Raw genomic sequence first — 24,582 nt, 5'->3', positions numbered from 1 at the left:
AGACCTGCGACTACTGTAGAGCCATTTGTCCTGCGAATGAATGCTGGTTACAACCTTCCCCACTAAAGACAAAAGCCAGATGTTAGTGAGTGTTAGTGGTTTTTTGTCCAGTGAAAAAGGGACTTTAAAGGCGTTTCAGACATTACATTAGAGAAATTAGATTATCCTTCACGTGTAAACCAATCAGTCATGTGGACACATTAGCATATTAACAAGCAGCACTTGAGTAAATCTGCTGTCCCGCACGCTGCTGACCACAGTCTTAATGCTGGAGCCGGAGCTAACCCTAGCCCTCACAATCATGAAGCACTAATGAACTGTGATGCAGGCCAATGTTACGAGAAAGAGGCACGACAGGATTACAATAGCCTAGATGCTTTAACCCCTCCCATGCCTCCTTAAATCACGGGTCAGATTCTCCTGACGCAGTCCAGCTAATGAAAAGCAGAGACATTCCTAAGAAAAATGGCATAACAAACAAACAGATACCAGCGCAAACAATGAGCCACACAATGAAAATAGCATTACAGTCCAACCACAAACCTCTGGAATATTGTAAAGAATAGACAGTGGGTGCAGACAGTCATGAAATTTGCTTATTTTCTGTGAGACCACAACAAGTCACACTTTAAATCATTAGTTTAGGCCCCGCAGAGTTCTAAAGCTTTTTTCTATCAACACATGAAAGCCACATCTGCTCAATGGTCGTCAGAGACTTTGGCTGGTTTCACTGTTTCACAGTGTTGGGAGCGTCACAATAGCTCCATGAACTGGAGTTATTTGTTGAGCTATCATTGAAGGTGTGGCCAGCAAATACAAGCACCAGCCATGCAGAAGCGGAGGCTGCGATATGCCAAACTGTGATCCAAGCAACTACGTACATCATGTGGCATTACTGGGCTCAGGGGGTGATCACATCAGCAGAGTCTGCTTTCATCCTTTGAGCGTTTGTCTCCTCAGAAGTAGATTTGACTGTGGAGCAGAAGGTTCCTCCTGCCTCCAGGCTGTTCCTGTGAAGGTCTTCTCCTCCTCTGATCAATCCCCCGTGTCCCTTTGTGGGTCGTCCAACAGGCCAGCCAAGCAGACAGGCTAAGTCAGACATGCTTTTCGTCTTCCTCTGTTGACCAGAGGGAATGCTCCCCAGCTGGACTAAGTTTGCCTTCCTTCTCTTTATCTCCGCAGTTGCAGACTGCAGTTGTTTTGGACGACACACTATTGGATTGTCTTCGCCATGTGGATGTGAATATGGATGTGTGCGCTGGGGGAAAGCGCCAGGATGTTCACTACATCGTAACCTCAGAGGAATGCTTCATGTCTCTCTGCAGAATACGTCTCTGTGTGCATGTCTCCATTGTGAGCTTCTCAGAACAATGCGGCTAGTGTGAGCCAGCGCTGTTAAACGGTCTGTGGTGCGACCAGGTGTCTCCTGACTTGATCCCAGGGGTCTCGTGTCAAGATAAACTTCTGACAGTCTAACACCTCTCACTGCTTCTAGGGAAGGAGAATATGGTAAGCAGGGGGCAGATCGGGCTACTTGAGAGGCCCCCGAAGATCACGTCCCACAACAGAAGCATGCAAAATGCACAGAAAATTATCTTTCTAACTTTTCAAGCAATATCTACTGAAGCACACATTATAGGCAGTTATGTGCAAAGTATAGTGTACTGATTACATTGTCATATGTCACACACTTTCTGAACACGTCCTCATTTGTTTGAATTCCCTCCTGGGATCTATTCACTGTATTTTTCATCAGTATCTTTGCAGAGTCAATTCTTTTTATAAGATTACAAGATTGCTCTGCCATTTTATATTAAACCCACGGAACATATCACTGTACATTTTGTGTTCTGTTGCCAATGCTAGAGAGCCAAATAGTGTAACTACATTGCTGTAATCTCCACAGAAGAAATGAAGGCACTTGATGTACCAAGCAGCTAAAGAACTGAAAATGGATCTGAATAAATTCCACATTAATTTATTTATATACCAAACTGTTTCTGTCAGCATCCACTATAAAGAATTACCAGTGACTCAAAAAAAAAAAAAACACTGCTGCTTTGCCCGTCTTTTCCACTTCGAGTGTGGACAAAGATGTCAGGTAAATGGATCATGCCATTTGGTGCGCAAGCAGCTCTTTGATTTTAAGATATTAATCCAAGCCTGTCTTTGTACTTGCGCCTCGCTGGTTTTTCCAGATGGAAACTGAAATAAACTCAATGTCTTTCCTTTGGAGAACTTTTACTGTAGTCGGAAACACTATTTTTCAGTTAATGTATACTCCATTTCACAGTGTTCTGAAATTGGCAGCATTCGTGGTCTCCATCAAGTTAAACTGAGAAATACATGGCTAACAGTCTGCAGACATCTAAATTAGGTCTGTATGCCAACCCAAGTTGCCAAGTTTTATCCCTCTCTAGTGTCCCTTGTATTCAAAAGGACAAAGCAAAGGTTCTCATAGAGAGGCAGGGGTGAGCTGTATAGAGAGGAAACAGCGCTGTCTTTGGAAGGACATGGCTAAATATAACCGCCCATCTCAACTCCCACTCTAGGTCTGCCACCAGTTTCTCTCAACTGGGTCCCAGTTGCACCCTAGTCATACCCAAATAGACAGCTGGCAGTCAGTTATGTTCCCACACTTCACACAGCGAACAGGGTCCCTCAGCACCTAGCAATGTCAAATGCACCATTCAGACACCCCTAAATATTTAATCAGGACAAGTAGAAGGCAATCTTCTACATCCACTAGCATTAAACATTTAATACCCGCCTGACGTGATATCTAGTCAGCCGAGACTTAGTCAAGACACATGTGTGATGGAGAGCTGCAGACACTTGCTCTCTTCCGAGTTAAATCACACAAAGACAAATCCCACAGTAAAAAAATACAGAACACAAGCTAAGGTCAAAGTCAAAGATCTCACACGCCCATGCATAAAGGCACACTCAAAAACACACACACAAACACACACACACACACACACACACACACACACACACACACACACAAACTGGCAAAGGTAAATTTCTACCCAAACATATATCATCTGTGAGAGGTGAGGCAGAGAGGAGGCTGGCGGATCTCATCAGTCATGGCTTTAGACTCAGGTTAAAAGCGGGACAGGGCAGCCACTGTCAGCACGCACAAACCAACCAAGGACAGAGAGGGAGGGCTGAGGACAACAAGCTGTATACCGTACAGATACAACATCACAAATCCACACAAGGGCAGTTTGTTATGACACTGTTACGTTACTGCTGTTGATACAACCGACAACAAGGAATTAGTCTTCCCAAACAAAGGGGAACTCTTCCAATTTAACTCATCAAAGTCTGTTTATCTGGAGTACTCGTAGAGTATTACTACATGTGTAGAAAAAAGTTGTAGAAAGCATTTATCTAAAGAGCTGCTTGAAATGTTATATATTGTCTCAAGTGATGTCACTTGAGTCAGTGACGATTGGGGCTGAAAATCTGGTTATGTGAAGTTAGAAAGAAATGAGCTTACCAGACCTCTGCAGCTCCTCACTTCATCTCGAGGCCACGTTAGCCACTACTAGCATGACAATCTAAAAACTCTGACCCAACAGTCGCCAGTTGAATTGAATTATAGGTAACATATGTGCAACGTAAGGAAGAAGAATGTGTGGAATGCTTTGAAGCTGCAATCATTGCTATAGTAATCCTTATCCAAATCAGTATTTCGAATGCTCCATTTTTCTATACAACTACACTAAAAATCCCAAATGGCCCATTAACTAAGAAATAGTAATCCAACATAATTCATTATGCATCAACATTAAATATTAATTATTCTCACACGAGGACATTTAAACTTAGTGATAGGCCTCGTTTCGTGACTACAACAGTTTGACGACCCAGCTTACAGATACTGTAGCATGATGTCAACTAAGTCAAGCATCTGGAATAGTTTCAGTATTGACAAAGATGGCCCCTAAATGTCAACTGCCAGATAAGCCAAAGAAAACTGGCAAAAAAAAAAAGAAAAAAAAGAAAAAAGAAAACTGGCATATCACAAATCTACAACGAGCTTGACAAATCACCTAAAATCACATCTTAACCATCTTGCAAAGTATTCTTTTTTTTTTCCTAGTTAGTATCTGCATGCTAACAAACTGGCTAACTGTCACATGATTTTAGGTCCATCAGCCCCCCGAAAAAAATGGTATTCGGGACAGCCATAATTGTTTTAAACTCCTCCAAAGTCAGTGGAGTACTGTTTAAATGAATACTAGATGGTTGAGTCTATGTCGATATTTTAAAATTCAGCATTGAATGCATCAGATGAAACATTAGAAACATTCATGAGTAGAGATCAGCACAGAATTTGAGTGTACTTGCTTGCAGTCAGTCTTGGTGTTTAATCGACAGAGAAGGTACATGGGACTAGAAAGGAATCAGAGGGCAGTGGTTGTAAATTTGTTCCGCAATGAATCAACTGTCAGGAACTTGCTGAATATATTCAGTGCATCAAGTCATTGAATCATCACAGGCCTAATTTTACAGAGCAAAGACTTTGGTTGGTCTACAAATATTGTCAGCGTCTGGAGGAAGATTGTGTGTGTGGTCCAAGCCGATAGTATCAAGTGGTGTTGTGCAAACACACGTATACAGTATATACTATACGTGCAGACACACACGCACAGATACAGATGCAGATACTGGAGGTGACCCAGCGCAGTGACAGGGTGGGACGTGACTTGATTAAGAATGGCGAGGTAAGAGTGATAAAGTACCATCTAAATCCACCCACATCCTGTGACCCTGCAATAAGTCAAACACCAACGACAGTCTCACACACCATAAATAACGCTGTCTGATGTCAGGCTGGAGCAGCCCTCCCTCTGCTCAGGTTTAGATTCATTGTTTGACTAAATGTAAGACTAAAAGTGGAAAACTTTGCTTTCGGGAAAACAAACACATAGCAGATGTACCCCACATAACAACTAATAAGACGCTAAAGGCAGCTAAATCTAACTTTCTGTTCTCTATTTTCACGCTCTCCTGGGCCACATGCACAGACACAGAGGCAAACACAAATAGCACTCACTCTGAATCCTATCTTGTACTTGTGATAATTCATGCAATCACACCCAAACACATGAACACATCATGTGGGGTTAATAGAGCAGGTGTCCACTGCGGAGCTCTCTCTGCACCCTTGGCTCCTGTGCCAATATTCTGGGCTAATTTGAATAAAAAAAATCTGCAAACATTTGCTGGACCATTCAGGCTAATGTTCAATCTGCTGCTCTTTGACACAGTGCCACGGTGCATCTCATTTCCATTCCTGAAGCCAGCATTGCAGTGTCATGTGGTGGGACTAGAGAAGCAGGGGACAGGAGTAAAATTGGGTGAAAAGGAAAAAGGAAAGAGGAAGGGGATGATGCGTTTTTATTTGCGTGAGAAGAGGATTCGGGTTGAAAAATAATGTGACTCGCACACACGCAAATGTGTCAGCAAAACACCATCAAGGTCAGGGGAGAAAATAGAATTCTATGCTCTTTTTAAACAAACCAGCGCAGGTGCAAGAAAGTGCAGAAAAAAGCACAGATATCTGACAGAGAAATAATGGTGTGGAAAATATATGAAATTGTAGGGAGAGTCTTGCCATTTGGGTAAACACTCACCACAGGTACAGGCATTCTCCAGATGCTCTGGGTGAAACACATACGTCTATATATACACATATATATATATCCATCTCAGCTGATGTGTAAGCGTCTTACATGCCTCCCAACCTCCCTGCACATAAAAAAGTCAAGCAGAGACCGACAGCAGCAGGATTGTCTCTCTTGGAAAAAATAATAAATGAGGAAAGAGGATGGAGGCAGGAAAACATGCTCCCACGATGATATACCACTGGCTTTTATGCATAGCAAGAGTTTCCACTCAATTTCCTCCTCTTATTTCGGCACCATCCTGAAGATAATATCTCTCTCTGTCTCTTTCTCTGTTCCAAAGGCATGATGAGGGTTGCATAAAATTAGCTGCTTGACAAGGGGAACGTGTCCAGGGGCAACATGGAGGACCTTGTTTCCAAAGAGTCTCGACACACTCTGCTCAACCCCCCATATCCCCGAGTAACAACACAAGATCAGATAGAGAAGGGAGAGGGGCCTGTTTAAAATAGCACCCCACAGACACTCTTCTGAAGATTTGAACTACCAGCAAAAAAATACAGAGCGTAAAATTAGGAACTCAGCAGCACTCATATTTTTTATACTTTGGGCTCCTACCACCCAAAATGAACATGGGATTATAAGATGTATGTATTGTGAATGGGTGTTATTTTGTTGTTTATAGCAGTCAAAGGGAAACAGAAGCTGTTATCAAAAAAAAAAAAAAAAAACAGGGCTGAAACTGTCATCTCATACCCTTCATGCACTGCAAACAGACAGGTTGGAGCCTTAAATGCTTCATCTACTCTCTGGTATCCCAGTCCAATTACATCTCGTCCCACCAAGCCCTTTCTTTCCACACTCTCACGGGCTGTCAGATTCTGATATGGAAGCGCGTTGCAATATTGAAGGTCGGTCAGTCTGCACATTTAACCTCATTTCCCAACACTGTGCTGTGCCTCTCCCAGAAGAGCCTTTTGATTGGTGTCCATTTGAAAAGCGGGCTTTGGGCTTGACGGGAGGGGTACGGAGGGTACGGGGAGATCAGAGCAGCCGCAGCGTACAGCCTAAGAAAGGAGCTTTTTGGAGCAAGACTTCTGACTGCAGTCAGTTATAATGGTTTTCAATTAACCAAGGGAAAAGACTGAGAACTAATCTGGTCTAGCACAGGAGAACCAGTCATGCAATATTCATGTACACAAACTAATGAAAGCCCAGATTAGCCTACATATTTACATGGGGTCGGTGCTGTGTCGTCCACGCTTTGAAGGAATCTGCTACCAAGCAGAGGAGAAAGTAAGAGACGAAAAGGGGACGGAGGTACATTGGGAAATGGAATCAGAAAGAAACGAGATAATGAAGAGTAGAAAGGAGATCAAGAGAGAGCGAAATCAAGGAGAAAAAATGAGAGGTCAACGGGACACTGGGAGGACCTTGAACGAAAAGGAAATGGGATCATGAGATAAAGAGGTGAGGAAAAGCATGAGGAGGTGCTACTCCTCAAAAGAGATTAAGGATCATCTGCATTTTGCCTTTTCATCTGCCTTCACCGTAATCATTCCTCTCTAAAGGCAGACACCAGCCCCCCACTCAAAATGACACCAATCTGAATGAGTGATCTTGACAAATTGGGCTGCTTGAGAAAAGAGGGTGCTCTTTTGACTGAGGAGAGGGGCTGCAGACAGTGGGGAGTCTGTGGCAGGACAAAGATATAACTGTAATTGGCTGCTACACTCCCTTCCTTCCCCTAATCTCCAACCACGGAAAGTGGCGACTGGGGGAAAATGGGACAGCGAGCACGAACAGATTGCCACAGCAGCAAAAAAGCTCTGCAAGCGAGTATTTCAATAATGTTTCAAATGTTATGTACATGCATCAGAACAATATGGGAAATTCATCCCTAATCCTTAGTAGGTCACAAAAGACTTAAAAGACTTCAAAGCTGGATTAATGTGTGACTGGACATACCAATTCCACACTGGGTAACTTCTTACCAAGCATTAACATTGTATGTCAAACAAGAAGCTAATCGTGGGTTTAGTTTGAAAATATCCTTTGACCTTTTGTAGAGGTCTCAGAATTAATTTTATGCTCCACAGATATCTAATTTTATGCTTTTACGGACTTACACATTTGCAGAATAATGGAAATGTCCTGATATTTTTCTTCACTTAGGAAAGCACTGAGCCTGGTGTGTGCTACAAAAATGTTCAGCATTAACTGCCCGCTCCTGTTTCATTTCACGACCGGTAGATGCTTGTGTACACATGCTGATGAGCTCACACAGCAACAGAAAGGACACAATATCTGGCTGGTTTAAGAAAAAAACTCTCTTGTTTCAAGGACCCAGGGAGTCTAATGAATTCAGAGTTCTACCAATGTGCTGGGCTAGCAGGTTCTACCCCCACTCATCTCTACCTGCCTCAACTTTCGGAAATGAAAAGTGAGAAATGGGCCAATTTACAGCTAAAGGCTGTTTCTTCCTAAGAGGCACCGACATAAAGATGGAGTACAGAGGATATGCAGAGGTAGATGGGGAGAGATGAGGGGTTTGAATTTAGACAGAGAGAAAAAAGGGAGAAAAAGATGTGAGACAGGAAAGCAAGACGTTGGCACTAATATGAGTGTCATCTCTGAGGGTAGACAGAAGTGCTTGAATTGCATTTTTGGCCTTTAACGTCTCTTATACAAAGAGACTGGAGCTGAAGAGTGGCTCTTGATCTTTCCAATCAGCTACCATGACAAGAGCTGCTCAGATATTCAACAAGCAGAAACAAAAGAGGATGTCAGCATGAAGAAGTTCCCTACACTCGGAGAAGTTTGAAAGATATGAAGAAGTTGGAAGAAGCAGGCAGAACAAAGGCAGTGGAAGGAAGGACGACAGAAACGAATATGAGAGGTCCTCCGCCATCTGTTCGTAATTACGTCTGGGGTCCACACACTGCAGCTGAAATACTCTATAGCCCACCATTTCCTAGGGTAGTGCCATAGCTCTGTTACAGTATCACAATGCTCTCATCACTCTACTTTATAACAGAAGCATGATGCAATTTATGCTCAACTACTCACGTGTACACAGCAACACATATGGAGGTGTTAGCTGTCTGAAGACGTGTCGAAACCAGGTCATTGTTTTCTGTAACACTGCATTTTTACTCTAAATTAATTAAATGGTGAGACACCTACAGGATCTCTGACAGACATGGTGTCAGTTTCACAGCGCTCAGCGGAATAAACTACGCACTGACAGAGACAAAGCTCTCTGATTGCTCTGACATCACATCTGTTAACTCCTCAGCACAGCTTTGAGAGGATGAGACCAGGAGGTGAAGGAGGAGGTGGGTGGGCAGCTGGGAGGAGTATCACTTCTCGCCTCGACAGCCCCCTCCCTTCCTCATGGGACCAGTTACGTTTTCATTTGATAGGAACTGGAAAACCACCGTCTGTAATTAGATTACAAAAAGATAGATGGAATGAGAAAAAAATTCTGAGGTAATTAACTCAAACCATATTCTAATCAGGTTTCATAACTCCCCCTCCTCTTAACAACCTCCGATCTGAATCCTCTCACAAATCCCCCCGGGACTCACCATCACACAAGCCAAGAAGAGACGGGCACTCAAACAAGATCATTTGACGCTAATTTCCCAAACAGGAAAGCACTTATAGACGCGCTCTGATTGAAACAACTAAGCACGTGCATCAATAGCTGATGGGGGGGAAAAAACGGAAGCAACAGAATGCGCCCTGGTTGAAAGGTAGAAAAACATCTTTCTGTCTCGTGTTGTTTTGTGTACGTTTCCTGAGATGAGCAGTTCCCGTGCCAGGGCGACAGTTTCCGTCATCGTAGGAAACGAGGACAGGGAATTAAATGAGTCTCTCTTTATGGCAATGGGGACAAGTGGCTGTGATAACAGTCAAAGAGGTGTCTCAGAAGGAGTGTCGCCCGCCACATTCGCATCTTCATTATCTGTCAACCTGCCAGTCCATCTGTCTGGTTGCCACACAGCGCTCAGAAGACTGACAAACTCCATTTACAAAGGAAACACGTGTCACATGTGCTATGGAATGAGGGAAAAGCGGCCCCATAATGTGGCACGCTGATCAGCAATTTTGCCATTGTTCAACATTTTTCATCAGTTTCTAATTATTACTCCTGTAGTAGAAATAAAGAATTCCAAAGTATTTTATCAAAGCTGTCTCCCCGACAGTCATCAGACTGACAGCTCAATCACGCACCCATTACATTTGTCTCTCACTTTGATTAGAAATCCATTTCAAATGTCAAGTCAGTTTTTATTTTCCAGAACAAAGCACGGCATGAACAAAAAAAGAGGACAGACACCACTGAAACAAGAAGAGCAAGAGATTACTGTTTCTCCACACTGTTACTCTGACGTGAGGATATCCAAAGTACATTCCTTAGGAAACAACTATTAATACATATGTATAACAGCCTCTTCTGTAGACTTTTAGACAATAAGCTTTCTTTATGATCAAAGTTAGTGCATATCTTCCCGAAAACAATGCATCTAAACCAAGAGATTGCTATTGATTAAGGCCTTGAACCATGCAGTTTCATCAACTGCAGAATCACAGCAACAGGCACAAACCAACTTATTAAATTAGAATTTTAACCCAGTGCCAATAAGACACACTTCAAAACACCAATTGGCAGAGAAACTCCCAGCATTGTCAACAGATTTGCAGCGAACAGGATTTTACCAGATCAAAATTGTTCCTCTGGGACCAAGAGCACGTTGGCACATGGAGCACTGCTTTAATTTCTAAACACCTGCTCACTCTCTACTTAGACCACAACCAGCACAGAGCTTCTCCTCCTCTCCAACAAACAATCCTGGTCTGCCATTTCACTGAGAGTGGTACCACAGCCAACCCAGTCTCCCCTGAGCGTACCCATGCATGTGTGCATGCGTCAGAAGAGCCACCATCACAGCAGCCTGCACCTGCTCTGCCTGAGGCCCTACTCTGTTAGCTGGGAGCAGAAGCACAGTGCGGAGATGGAGGAGTGAGTGGATGGAGTGATAGAAAGCTGGGGGAAATAGATCTGGTGGCGTAAATGTCAACAGCCTAGCTCGAATCAACTGTAGTGCATTTAAGGGCCTAATATGAATTCACGAGTTTCCAGCTGATAGTTGTTGAGCATGTTGTGTGCACTGCAACACTATAAATAATACAGCATCCCGGTCGTCTGGAAGAAAATATAAAACCCAACGCTTCCAGGTAAGAAGTTTGTGTGCGAGTTCAGCTGTGTAGCCACACAGGGACCTGCTGAAGGCAGGCAGCTTAGCCTATTTGAGGGCTTCTGCTGCTGGTCAGAGCCTGATGGACACATGCAGTAGTGTTCACTGACAGACTCAGGCATGGATAATTTCACATGTCCAAATGCCAGCCAGCATGGCTGTGTTACAACAATGTCCCCAGGGCACTGTTGTAAAACTGTGCACTGCCCAGCAGCAACAAACGAGAAGCATTCAGTGTCTGTAAAGTATAATATATCCATTCATTATACCACAAGGCTCAGCAGTTTAAGTCAGCACCTAAGCTGTACCTTCGCTTCACACAGACCTAATGGGGCAGCTCAGCTATTCTGTTCTGTCAAAGATACTATTGCAGCATTATGCCATACTTCGACAGCAGTTGCAGCCTTCTCTGCAACTGAAAAGACAACATTGTTCAAAGGAAGACACAGAGGAGGGGGCTAAGCATACTCCCAAATGTAAATTGGGAGGGTAATTTCACACCTGAAGCGTTACACCAACTGTTGTGTGCCAAGTTACGGTCTTTTGTTCCAATGAGTGATTATGTATCTTTTTTTTTTTTTTTTTTTACAGCCCTCATTGAAGCAGCTGGACCGAGTGCGTATACCAGTTTTTATAGCAGAAGACAGAGTAGCATTCATAGCGCTAAACATGTTCTGTTCAGCATGATTTCATCATGCAGAACACCCAGACAGGTGGCGAAGGCGGCAAACACATTTTACATGGCTATAAAGGCAGGCATTACTTAAAATAATGTAACGTCACACCGTAGACATTGTGTAGTGTCTGGCTGGCCCCTGTAGCAGTGTTCAGCCTTGTAGAGTATATTTAAACAGCTAAGAAGCTGCTGATGCTTGAGATTTCACAGTGGTAACTGAAGCACTCTCCAGACTGCTAAACAATACATGCTCTAATGTGGCCTCTGACCCCAGTCACAGGAATATAGATCAAGAGAGAGGGCTGGAGGAGGGGAGTAACAGGCTGCAAGAGAGAAGGAGAAGGTACAGTATTTTGGTATCTCTGATGAATGATAATATCGCACAGTTTCCATAAATCATGCCCTATCTGACACGAGGATATCACTCACTTGTCATGACAACCATTTTCCAAGAGACTTCAAGACAAACACAAAAAAGGGCATTTTTAAAATGCACAAATACAAACAGTACGTGAGATAAACAAGTTGACACGTATATTCACAGACACACAAACTCTTTCACATCTTTTTTTCTCCACGGCTCATTTAAAAGAAGGTGGCTATGCAATTTGCTGGAGCCAGGGGGGGTGGGGGACACATTGAGGTTCAAGTCACATCCACAAACGTACGCTGCAGAGAGTGGCAGAAACAAACAACCAAAATCACTTTTCAAGACGCAGACAACCACGAGAACATGCACAACAGGAGGTAACATTGTTGGCGTGAACACAGAGGGGGCAGAGAAAAGCTAAAGTGAGGGGGGAGGTGGCAAACACAGCATTATACTGAAAGTAGCTATGGCTCTATTAGCAACAGAACCCCTAGTTAAATATATAAAATCTATGAGGCATGAGATCATTTGAGAAAAGGAAGCATGGGGGGTGGACCACGGAGGTTTGTTCTGTAGTCCTCATTACTGAATCTACCTCAGCATTCCTGTCAGTCACCACCTGTCTGTCTGCCTTGTTAAGGGTGCTGGAATCATGAATCTCCCTTAGGAGACAAGCCCACAGAGTATATGGAAGCGCTCCTGGCCCACATATCTTAGAGACTATAAACATATGCCTGACATAAGTATCCCAGTATAAGCCTCATATAAATAAATCCAAACTCACGAGAGGGAACAGCAGCTAAAGCGAGCCCTGCGAGACGGAGAGGGAAAAGGCTCTGTGGGTCGAGCTCGGCACCATTTCTTCTTCCTTCCTGCAGGAGTTTACAGCCAGCAGTAAAAACCTTTCTTAGCTTCCCTTCATCACATTTCAGCATGGCAGGAAAAGTAGGGAGAGGCAGGGCCAGATAGGCCAGAGAGTGACGGTGAGGGGAACTTAAACAATCTGCTCTGGGCTTGGTTGTTTCTGTGACCCCTGGAGAAACACTCTGCTGAGGCCATTTGTGTGTCTGCTACACTGTTTGACTACAAAAACATTGCACAGCACCTGGTCTTTTTTGAAGAGGAGAGAGAGGCTCAGACTAATCTTATTTGCCTCACTTTTGCACTGTGTGCCATTTATACAAACAGGCAGTGGTCGTGAAGATTCAGGGGTTAATTGACTTTGTTTTTTCACAGTCAATGATCATCAATAATCTGCTCAAGAACTAGATGCTGACCACTCAGGTGCCAGACCAGGCCGTCAATCCAAGGAATGGAATGTCTAGTCCTGGCTGCATGAAGCCTTCAGCTAAGCCATGGACACACTCCTGGAAAATTGAGTCTTCAAAGAAGGGCTTATGAATCCCATCTCTGACAAAAGAAGAGATGGAATTAGTGGGATTTAGGGGCGTCAGCATCAGGCAGGGTGGTATTAGTGGTGCTCTTCACACGTCTCCATCCAGGCTGGATCACAGGCCCTCTTTAGAACACACCAGCAGCAAAATGTCTGTCACAACATACAGCACTGCGTTGGATGGAGACAGCTGCAGGGCCTGAAGACTGAGCTGATACTATGCCCGGCCCACTGGAACTGGTCCAGTGTGGAGTTATAAAGGAATGCAGGGACTGCGGTTTTGGCAGCTGTACTCTGATAAATGTTGTGAAACAGAGAAAAGTATGCATGTTTTTTGGGCCATATGCTGAAGGGATGTGTCTCTAGTGCCACTGACAGCCCTTATTCAAACATGTTTTAGCCAGCTTATGTCTGAAACACTGGCTCTCTTCAGTATATGCAAGACTGAGTACATAATACAGAAGCTTAACCAATGAAAAGAATGAAAAGAATAGAGCTTAAGTCCTGCCGAAGGACTGTTCCACCTCATAGAACAAGGAAATGTGTTCCTATTGATGTGGTCCATCAAGTCAGGTCCGTTTTATTCCCTGTGGAGGCACCCAGAGGCAGGCACCTCCTGAGCCCCGAGAGCAGCTGACCACACCCCTGGAACAATGACCTCAATAAACTCAAACACAGCTCCATTTGCTCGAACAGAAGCACTGGGGGGTAAAGGAAAGCTATAGCAAATCAGAAATGAGTGCTCTGAGGCTTGGAGGAAAACATTACAAATGGACCGTTCTACACATAAATCAATCTTTGCATTTACCACTTGCTATCCAAAAATCCATCTCCACACTCACAGTGGAATGTGCAGGTCCCAGGAATGAGGATTAATGAGGGCAGGATGGCCTAGTCACCATTGTCCCTATTGTTTCTACTGTTGTATTTTGACACTGGACTCCCAAGAGGACTATATGTGCAGCCTGTGAGTACTGCAGACCACTGCGTCACAATAAGACTACGGAAGGCCTTGCATTCCAGGGAGCTCTTCTTTCCATCCTCCATCTCTGTCCAGCTCTCCCAATGGGAGGCAGTGGACTGGGATTAGCAGAGCGAGTACAGCACATAAATTTCAGCCGTATTGCTGAGTCGCTGTTCCCCCCTCCTTACCTGACCCAGCCCCCCGCCCCCCACCCCTATCTTTTCACGCCCCAGGAGGATGGACCAGGGGGCCGGCCATGCAGCCGCATCCCGTTCCACTCGGCATGCTGGGCCGTAAATACTGCGCAGCATCAGGAACAGCAGGTGCTATCACTCCCTATCATTAATTATCCCTGCTGCATCACTCTGGGGCCTCTCACTCCTAAACTCCAAATCTCCTGCACCATCTTATTCTCCAGCCTCCAACCTTTTCCCATTTTCTCTCAGTTTCTCAAATTCCAACCATCTCGGATTCTGTCAGTGTCTACAGTTCCACAGCAATTCTTCTCCTCGGTATCCACCAATTTATCTCCTTATTCCCTATAACCCTACAATCTAGTCCTCATTCATTTGTACCCTGATATATCTCAATCTATGTCCAGCAATCTCAGCGTCTCCCAAGTGATTCCTTCCCCCGCTGACAGCCTCACCCGCTTTCTTCTCTACTCTGATGTGTCTTCTGGCGCTTCTCTCCACATTCTGACGGGTTTCCCCCCACTGTAAATGTATTCCAAAACTGCTGTGCTGCTGCCAGCCAGGAGACGTCACAGGGACTGATGGAGCGCTGGAGGGAGAGATAGCCCTTTCCCTCCACCGGAGAGCTCATAAATAATACCGAATCAAAGAGGAAAAGCAGCATGAGAAATTCCCTGAGGTGAAAAGCCAATGAACATGGTCAGAGATGTAAGAGTGCGCCCGCTGACGGTAAAAGTCCGAGCTCCCTGTGAGTCTGGCCACAGAAACATGAGCAGGGCATCCTGTCCCTCTCAGGTGAGAAGGCCTCGTGTCAACTGTGTGGAACCCACAAAAACATCTGGCACAACCACAAAAACAAACAGCCACTTCCTTCTGACTTGGTCACACTGCCACAGGGCATAATGTGAACTCTAAATGCAGAGCCTGGATTTGTAATATGAGACCACCAGGCATATTAACAGGTTGTGAGCAATCCTGCTGAAAAAAATATGGGATGATGATGACTTAAAAACACATCTGGCAGCAAAAAGACGCATGGAATATTTTTCAGCTGTTGCAAAAGAAATTCATGGGCAAGAAAAAACCCACAGTTGAACAGGTATAAGTCACACAGAAACTTGCCAAGCCACAGGAGTCCATAATTCATGTCCAAGTCACTGTGGGCTTGTGTGCACACCCGTACACAAACATAAGAAAAAACAAAAAACAGCGTGCCTGTTACCTTGTGTCCTAAATATCAAAAGTCCCAAAGGTTCTTCATTCCCTGAATGCAACCTGGTGCCTTTCATTCCTTTCAGTGCACTTTAGGCACACTGCCATTTCTTACCTGACTCAATGAGTTAGCTTTCCCTCAGGACAGGTGCTGTCCACATTTTTTAATGCTTACCTTCCTCTAATACAACCAGACCACAGACGACTGCAGTGGCCACTGCTGTACACCCACCCTGCCCCACTAATGCTATCGGGCACAGCGTGGGTCTTATGTTAGTGTTCCCGAGCCTCACAAACACAAAACATCAGTCTCTCTTTACTTTAAAAGGAAAAAGGCAACCTGTGCATTGTTGCACTTGGCTTTCAAAAAAGCTATCTCTTCAGAAAACATTGATTAGCACCAGCCAGACAGACAGTCTTATCTAACTGCTATCAGAAAGTCATGGCAGCCTTTAGTCATATGTCTCCCCCTCCACATTTGTGTGATAGATACACTGTGAATCGGCTCAGGTGGTCAGAGCAACTCCACCAAAATCAGTATAAAAAAAGTTAATCACACAAATCCCCTTGGAAAACAAGATTTACGCTCTTTCCAGAACAGATAAGCTATCCACCAGCAGCATTAGGGGAATAGCTCTCTCTTCTCTTCAGCATCACAGATTTGGAATTTTGACTCATTAGTGTAATCCATTATGAAGAAGCGGACAGGACACTCAGCCTGAATCAATTTGATTCTCCTACACTTTCTATTGATTCCCATCAAACTACAAGTGGAGTAAAGAGGCAGATTGAAAAGTGGATAAACAAGAAGCCAAAATGGGGAAATTGAAGGATCTTTTGTGACATCATTGTCTGTGCACTTTTAAAGGACGGCACTGAATTCTACAGAAATCGCTTTCTTTACAATGTGGAGCACAGCAGATGTTTTTATTCCCGCGTCCCGCCTGTCCCGCCTGTCCCACCTGCTATGTTCAATATCATACAGTCAGAGGACATCATTGGCAATAAACCAAAGCCCAGGGTGAAGGAACAATGTCATACACATACACACACTATGTGGATGGCAAGTAATTTAAAATATTGTACGCTGCAGCAGGGGACTGTGTTTACTGCTTTAAGTGCTCGTGTTCATGCGCATGCATCTAGCCTCCAACATGACCAACAGGTTAATTAATCAACATCACGCAGAGCAACCATTTCCCTCCTTGATGAGAGTCACCAAAATTAATGTTGAACACCAGTATGCTCACCTTGGCGAAAGAAAAAAATCTGCGATGAAAAGAGAATCTGCATATGAAGGACAGTGTTACTTTTATGGTGTTTTAGGCTTGAGCACATTTGACTGCAGTGTGGCTGGGAATCAATTCCTGCAGTGAGGAAAGGCTTTTAGTCCTCAAAGGGGGGTCTCATGGATGATTCTGGCAGATACACTGCACAGCTGTAGAAATCATTAGGGCAAGCTCACAGCTTTTATTTTCTCTGTTGATAATTTCAACATTAAGAGGCTTGGTTTTGATTATTTGCTTTCATCTCGTCTTTCAGGATGAGATTATCCACATTAATGACACTTGATGTGGAACAAACAAACAGAAATTGATTTGGGCAAAAAGATGACAAGTTAGATCAATCACACTGAAGTCTGGTCTGCTTCTGGTACTGGTTACTAGTGCTCTTTATACAGGGTAGTTATAGACACAACATCATCATCATGTCTCAGCTGAGAAAGCAGAAATATCTGGGCCAGAAGGAAAGGAAAAAATCCTGAAAATGTTTACGCTGTTGAACAAAGTCTTTTGGGAAAAAGAAAGTTGAGAATGCTGCAAAACAGTTTAATAGAGGGAAAAAATAGTTGCTCATCCTTACATTTTTCTTTTACTCCAAACCAGTGTAAAGCCCACTCCTGCAAAGGTAGGCTGCTTCTTGTCAGACAAGTGCCCCCTGCTGGTAACAATCCGAACCACAGGCGTTTCAGTGCTACCAATTCTTTATAGACCCCAGATGATTTTCAGATATTTTCCATGTTGTAATACTCCAAGGCAATGAAAAAATAGGGCAATAAGAGAATGCACTGTAGACTACAAATGTGAAGACGTGTGTCTACTTGCAGAAACAAGAAACCAAGACACATGTTTTAGCCCCCCAACAGAATCCTCTAAAATATATAGGTGTTAAAGGAGGGGTGCCACTTCATTCTTAAACTTTTAGGTGCAAATCTTGCTGAGGTGCAATGTTTCACTTTCTAAATTTAATTGTCAAAAGGATTCAACATTGTTTGTGCCCACAACTCCAGATATTCATTACAGGATGCATTAACTCCTGATGTCTTGATTAGTCCAGATTAAGAATGTAGGCCTGTCTGATGTTGTTAAGAGGTGCAGAACACACAAAACACAAGTCAAAGAGTAACAGATTTACACAGCAACACATCCGTTCCCCTGGATGCGCATATGTTGTATACAGTGCAGTGCACAACAGCTGATTACTATCTGTCTTACAATCATTTAGGCGGAGTGGGGGAGTAAATGTATAAATAGAAAGAAAGATTTAAGTGGAAATGTGATAGAAACTTGTTAATAATTATTAAGTATTCTTTGGTAACAGTCCAGCACAGCACAGTACTGCTCTGGTTAATACCATCTATAGGTCCTATCATTTGTAGTAAACGAATAGAAAGAGCAGCAGTCTGTGACCGAGCCCCCTCTCTCCAACTTGTGATCTAGCAGAGAAACGTTATTTATCGCCATAATTGGAAGAAAAATATCAGCCAGACTCACCTTCTTCCGGGGCTGCCATTTCATCATATTTGTAAACCAAAATTGAACAGCATTAAGATCTTATATGAGAATGGAATGTAGATTCAAAGAAATCCAGAGCGCAAGTCATGCTGCCTCCCGACTTCCCTCAATTTTGCAGCAGATTTTCTCCAAGAAGCGATGCATGATGATGTGCGAGTCTCAGCTTTGCGGCAATTTTTTTTAGGGGGGGAGACAGCACAGTCAACACAAATCATACACCGGTTAAATCCACAGTTGAGCTCGGAGAATAAATCAGAGACACATGGTGTCGACTGACAGTGTTTGGGGGAAAGGTTCCTGTGCGTAAAATCCAAAGTATGAGTCCGTTACGAACCCACTCCCTCCTCACTCGGCACGCAGGATCGGCGCCTCCAGGACCAATCTGGACTGTGTAGCCTATAAGGAAAAAAAATATTCTTAAACTTTTTCGATACGTAGTCGTCCCTGTGAGTAGGCTTCACCGTTAGTCCAGACAGACTGTCCAATCGGCTCTCTTCGATCCACAGGAACCGATAGGAAGACGGAATGTGTGTCGAAATGCAGAAATATTCATCACAGTGGTTTTCCAGCGGTCGAAACACACTTTTGGAAGTATTTGTGGAGAAACAGTCCAACACAGCCAGGCGGAAACAGCGCGACAAGCAGGGAGATTACTTTCAGAGGGGGAGGAGGGGGTACAACCACCAAAAGAAAAAAAAATCCCTGGAATTTCTGCGAGGAGCTGGAAGGATATCCTGATTCCAGCAACAGCAACAAACTGGACTACAGCTCTCAGATGACTTCCTTTCCCTGCGCTCCTTTGCAGTTAGCAGACTTGGAGCGGTGGAGCTGAGCAGGCACAAGGTAGCTGGGTCATAGCGCCGCCGGCTACACGTTTGCCAACGGGTGCGCTTTACATTTACGCACTGAGCTGACGCTGCTGTCCAGACAGGAGGCAGGCTGAGGTTTGGTGTGTTGCTCAAGGACACATTTCCAGGAACTAAACCTCTGAACAGTCTCTCAAGCCACGTGCCAATCAACTCCAACATGCTGTATTTATACAGGATGCGGACGGTTTAGGGATTGGCGATGGGACAAAATTAAATTTGGTTTCAAAGTGAAAGTTGATCTATATACTTCACACATAACTGTATTTTCAGCACAATGAAACATGTTACCCCATAATGTACCTGCTATAGTAACCCTGTAGGCCAGAGGCGTTGGTTTCAACATTGGTGGTGGTGGTTTGGAGGGGGGGGGGTCCTTCACCAGAAAATTTAGAGCATTACACCCTTACTGTCCTGCATTATGGTGATTTTTAAGCACCAAGTATGCCGTCTCTGCATCAGTTTATGGCATAAATGTATTTTTATTTGGTCACACTAAAAGTCCTCTGCTACTCTCAAAGGCGCATGCTTTAAATATTGAGGGGGACGTGTCCTCTGCATCCCCCCAGATATCTGCACCTATGCCTAAGGCTGTTGGAAACATCATGAAACCTTAACTAAATGCGCATATTTCCTTTGTTTAAGTACTTCAGTCACATAATTACATTTTTCCTATGACATCCCTGTAAGGATTAAATGTTTTGCAGAAACTGTAGTTTCCTCAGGATCACTGAAGAGTCTTACTACAGCCCATTACATTACAAACTTGTCTGACACCTGAAGAAAGGTGACAAAGTGCATCAGCTCAGCAGGTCTACATAAACACTGCAATGCTACACAAGCTCATCACAGTTTAAACTGGTGTTAATGAGCTAAGGAGATTCAGCTATCATCACACTCCACTGACTCACTGCCTTGATCTCCACAGTATCAGCTGAGGCCACTGTCCTTGATTATTTTGTGTGAGAAGTAGAGTGAATTTTTACATAAAATACATGATTCACAAAGGACAGAGAGCCTTGGACGTTGGAGACAACTAAAGCCCTGTTTGTGTACACTTTCCCTGTTTCCTCCTTCTGAGAGCAGCTGTCACATATCGTATACTGTGCAATATTTTATTGCATGCGGCCATCAGAGGCACAACACTGCCAAAGATTTGTGTTTGGCATTATTTGTGCTGAGCTTTTCCAAGGCTTAAAAACTGACTTTTTATCATTAAATGTGGAAGTGGGCTGAAAAAAAAATCATAACAGGGGAACATGGTTATTCTGGTAAAAAACCTCACCACAGTCACTGCCGCAGTCAAAGAATGAAAACAGCTATCAACAGTTAACGGATCGACTGGTGCTGAGGCCAGTTGCTGCAGTATAAAACCAGAGTCTCCATATGTGGCAGCATTGGTACAGCATCTACATTATACACATAATTCATTAGGAATTATCTTAAAGTAAAAGAAAGGCAAGTCAAATAAATAGTCGATAGTGAAGCAAGGAGAAATCAGTTTTAACAATAAGCGTGTGATTTAAATTGGTTTAGGTAATGGACTCTATGGAGCTGTGAGTTGGTCAATAAGCTGGTGTCTCTTTGGGGTCAGGGGGTCTGCAGTGCACCTTGGGGTCACTCAGATAACAAAAGACAAGTAGGAGGAGGGGGACAAGCTGGCATATGGCCTTACGGACAAACTCCTGCTGTGCACAGGGAGTCCATGAGACACTCAGTATATCCACATGGATGAACATGAAAACAAATGCTTGACACAGCTGGTGCCCAGGCAGATGACACTCTGTGGTCACAAGCACTGTGATCAAAACACATTTCTAGTGGAAGAGGGAGTTTTTTGTGTGCTTTAGTGTTATAGTATTCTATATTTTTGATAACCGTTTACACTGCATCACTTTTATCCCTATGGCCAGCTGGCGACTGACACCTGTATCCTTAGATACTCTTTACACTGACGTTCTCTTTCAACCACACGCTCACACTCCAACATCTAAAACAGGTTTACACAAGCGATTGTTTCATAAAAGGCATGTTTGATGATCAATCAAAGGCCACTTCAGTGTGCCGTTCAGCAACAGTCTGCTTGTCGTGAAGCCTGTCATCTGGCATCTCCATACAGAAGCAGGCTCCCTGTGCGTGCCTCTGCTTTCCCAATCAGAGCCGCACAGGAAATCAGACTCCAGCCTTCAGAGGGAAACAAAAAAAAACCCTCTTTCATTTTCCACAACTTGGAGCTGTTTAAAAGTTTGCGCTTCCTTTTCTTGTTCTTGCCAATCATGCCCTCAAAAAATGTCTCCACTGTTATTTTGTGATCGGGGTCTGGTTTCATAAAGATGGGTTAGAACAGTCTAAAGAGTTAAGTTTTGCTCTGATTCAGACAGCTGTATAAAAATAAAGACTGACTCATAGTAAATGTAAAAAGCTCATCACCCCACCACAGGCTATCTCAGACCTAAGAGCTGCGTTTCCAACATTACAGTTAACCGTCTTACAAACAACAAAAAAAGAGGAAATCGTGACTTATTTTGCGGTTGTCTAACAATACTGACTGAGCACTGTGAAGGGAAATGGTTTTTAGAGGCACCAGCAGCCCTTTGGGAATGCTACTGCCATCAAAACATAAAATGTTTCTAGTAAAATGTCCTTTGAACTGTTAAATTTTTCCACAAGGCACGTTATTTTCTGCTGGAATGAATACTTACTAGCTTCAAGTTGCAGCTCAGTCTGCCAAATTTTCAGTTTAAAGCGTCTTAATTTGCCTTTACATAACAAATCAGTTCCAGTTATGAATCAAATAAATGTCAAAAATCAAACGTCAAAAATCAGACAGCCCTGTGGGACGGGGCGTAGGTCTGCATATGGATGGTGGGAACATGTCCCTACCAATATCTGCGTGAACTTGTTAATTTTATCCTCATTCTAACAGTTCTGTGCACAAAAATACAGTACATAGGTGGAATACCGCAACTAACCAAAACACTTATGGGATTGCTCTGTATTGAAAAATAAAGTGCATTGTCTTTGACTGAATCAATAGGAGATTCAGTCAAAGACAATGCACTTTATTTTTCAATACAGAGCAATCCCATAAGTGTTTTGGTTAGTTGCAGTATTCCACCTCTGATGAAGAGACGTGCACAGCTGCCTAAACTCTCCAGAGAGAGCCCCAGACAGCATTCTGTGTCTGTCAGACGGTCTGAAGGGTATGCTACTGTATCAGCCGGGCATTAATGTAATGCACAGCAGACTTTGGAGCGGGTTGATTTTTTTTCTTGTAATATTACAACTTTTCAAAATATTCTAACTTTATTTTCAACTTCTTAGAGGACACAGATATGTGGGATATGCTTTGGATGCGCAGCAAGTTTTGAACATGAGCAGAAATCTTGCTGAAACACACATGAGTTACTGAAGTCCAGGGGTTTATAAGTAAATTAAAATCAATTAATGTATCATCGATGTGCAGAGGTGTCACATGCACATTTAACGAAGTTATTCCCCAAACACAAGCAACAAATGAGGATGGAAAAGTAAACTATGCCTACGTGTGTGTGTGTGTGTTGACTCAGCAGTTAACATTAAATGAGAAAAGTTGATCCACAGGAGAATAAATATTTGAAAGCAATTCAGATTCAGAATGTCTGAGAGCTTTACTGCATTTTATTGCATTATATTTTCAATTGACTCCATGGTGCCTGAATTTTACGTTTTACTCTGCATAAATAAAGCTTTTTCCTCCATAAATTGGTGCACAAAACTTCACCAGAATGCAGGAAATTAAGTTTGACACTTAAAATTTCCTGGGGGAGGACTCCCACACTCCCCACTTAATATGTGTCCCCACCAGCGTCAAAATGAACCCCGTGCCATCACTGTGGAACACGTGAAGTTTTATGTCTTATCTGAAATCTATCTTCATGAAACTATCACATCTGATGAGGGTGATACTATTTTGTACACAGCTGAACATTTGCCAGCATCTGTGCTTGTTTATTTATTCATTAGTCCATATGATGTACAAAAAAGTGCATCAACCAGGTCATAAAAGTAACAGAAGCTGTTAGGGAAAAAATAAAAACTGTCAGAAAGGTCCTTAAAAAACCTCACTGAGCAGCAACACTCCTAAAGCTCTCCTCACTGTCTGAGGGTAATTTATTTTCACACAGACGCTCACTCTTAAGTCACAACACTGGAGTGTCGCTGTGCGCTATCTGTCCCCCGTTTGAATAAACAGCGGCTTTTTAATTACAAGGGCTGGAGTATCAAGGCTATAAATTTACACAGTAAGAGCACAGATATGTACCCTAATGTCACATGCACGGGCATATGTACATAGCGATACGCGAGCACATGAGACGATGCGAGGTCTCAGTTCTTCATGCTTATGTGGAAGATAGTGTACATATAAGGAATAAACGAAGAGTTAATTCAATATTACAAAACCATCACCGAAATATACAATTCATAAAGGCAAGGGGCCGTTAAAAACTAATTTGTTATATTTCTAGCATGGAAATTCATAACAGGAAAATATAATTTACAGTGTTTGACAGAGTGCCTCCACTGGAAGACATGGCAGATGGATGAATCTGTTTTGAAATGCCTAACAACATTATAATAATAAAAGTGTTAAACAGCAATGACACCCACCCACTCTGTTGTGCCGTACATCACTGAAAACAAATAACCCTCATCAACATTCATTCATTCACCTCTTTTACAGTGCTCTATTCTTGGATGATGTTGTGTCAGAATTTAGCCTGCTGTGGATCATGCGAGATGGGTGTGCACGAGGGCGCACGCGTGTTAGTGCGAGTATGTGTGTAAGTACATGCATGCGTGTGTCTTAGTTGGAGCTTGGTGTTGATTAAGTGTCTGGAGCCTGAGGGGGGATAATGAGAGCCTCTAATTAATGAGCCTGTGCATATCTCAGAGTCACAGGGTCCTATCTGCAGAGAACAACTCCACACACACACCCATACTCACAGCACATACACACACATACACACCTCAATGCACCGTGGGGATCTTTCTCTGCACTGCACAGCATTTTCTCCAGGGAAGCCCAGCTGGGAGTGTGTCACTCTGGCTGCTGTCCCTGATAAGTGTGCTCTAATAGGGATGGATGGGGGTTAGGGAGCCCCGCTATGAGAAGGTCACATGCACTGACCACCCAACGTGCCCCGAGCAAAGGCTGATGTTACGG

General features: G+C 43.5%; 1 protein-coding gene across 3 annotated transcripts in view; it reads right to left on the bottom strand.

The window, feature by feature from the left end:
* Positions 1 to 24,582, bottom strand: part of LOC125890053 (tetratricopeptide repeat protein 28-like) — a 196,007-nt gene that overhangs the window by 109,712 nt on the left and 61,713 nt on the right. The window contains exon 1 of one of the 3 annotated variants that reach the window (XM_049578449.1): positions 18,490 to 19,464. The exons of the other annotated variants lie outside the window; for them this stretch is intronic. Coding sequence (XP_049434406.1) covers positions 18,490 to 18,516 — 27 coding nt within the window. The 5' untranslated portion in view covers positions 18,517 to 19,464. Of the gene's footprint in view, positions 1 to 18,489; positions 19,465 to 24,582 lie in introns of those variants that run through there. 3 annotated transcript variants of the gene reach the window in all.

The sequence above is a fragment of the Epinephelus fuscoguttatus genome, linkage group LG6 (assembly GCF_011397635.1).
Source record: "Epinephelus fuscoguttatus linkage group LG6, E.fuscoguttatus.final_Chr_v1".
Lineage (NCBI taxonomy): Eukaryota > Metazoa > Chordata > Actinopteri > Perciformes > Serranidae > Epinephelus > Epinephelus fuscoguttatus.
The sequence above is the reverse complement of the archived record's forward strand: the minus strand, read 5'-3'. Positions and strand labels throughout refer to the sequence as shown.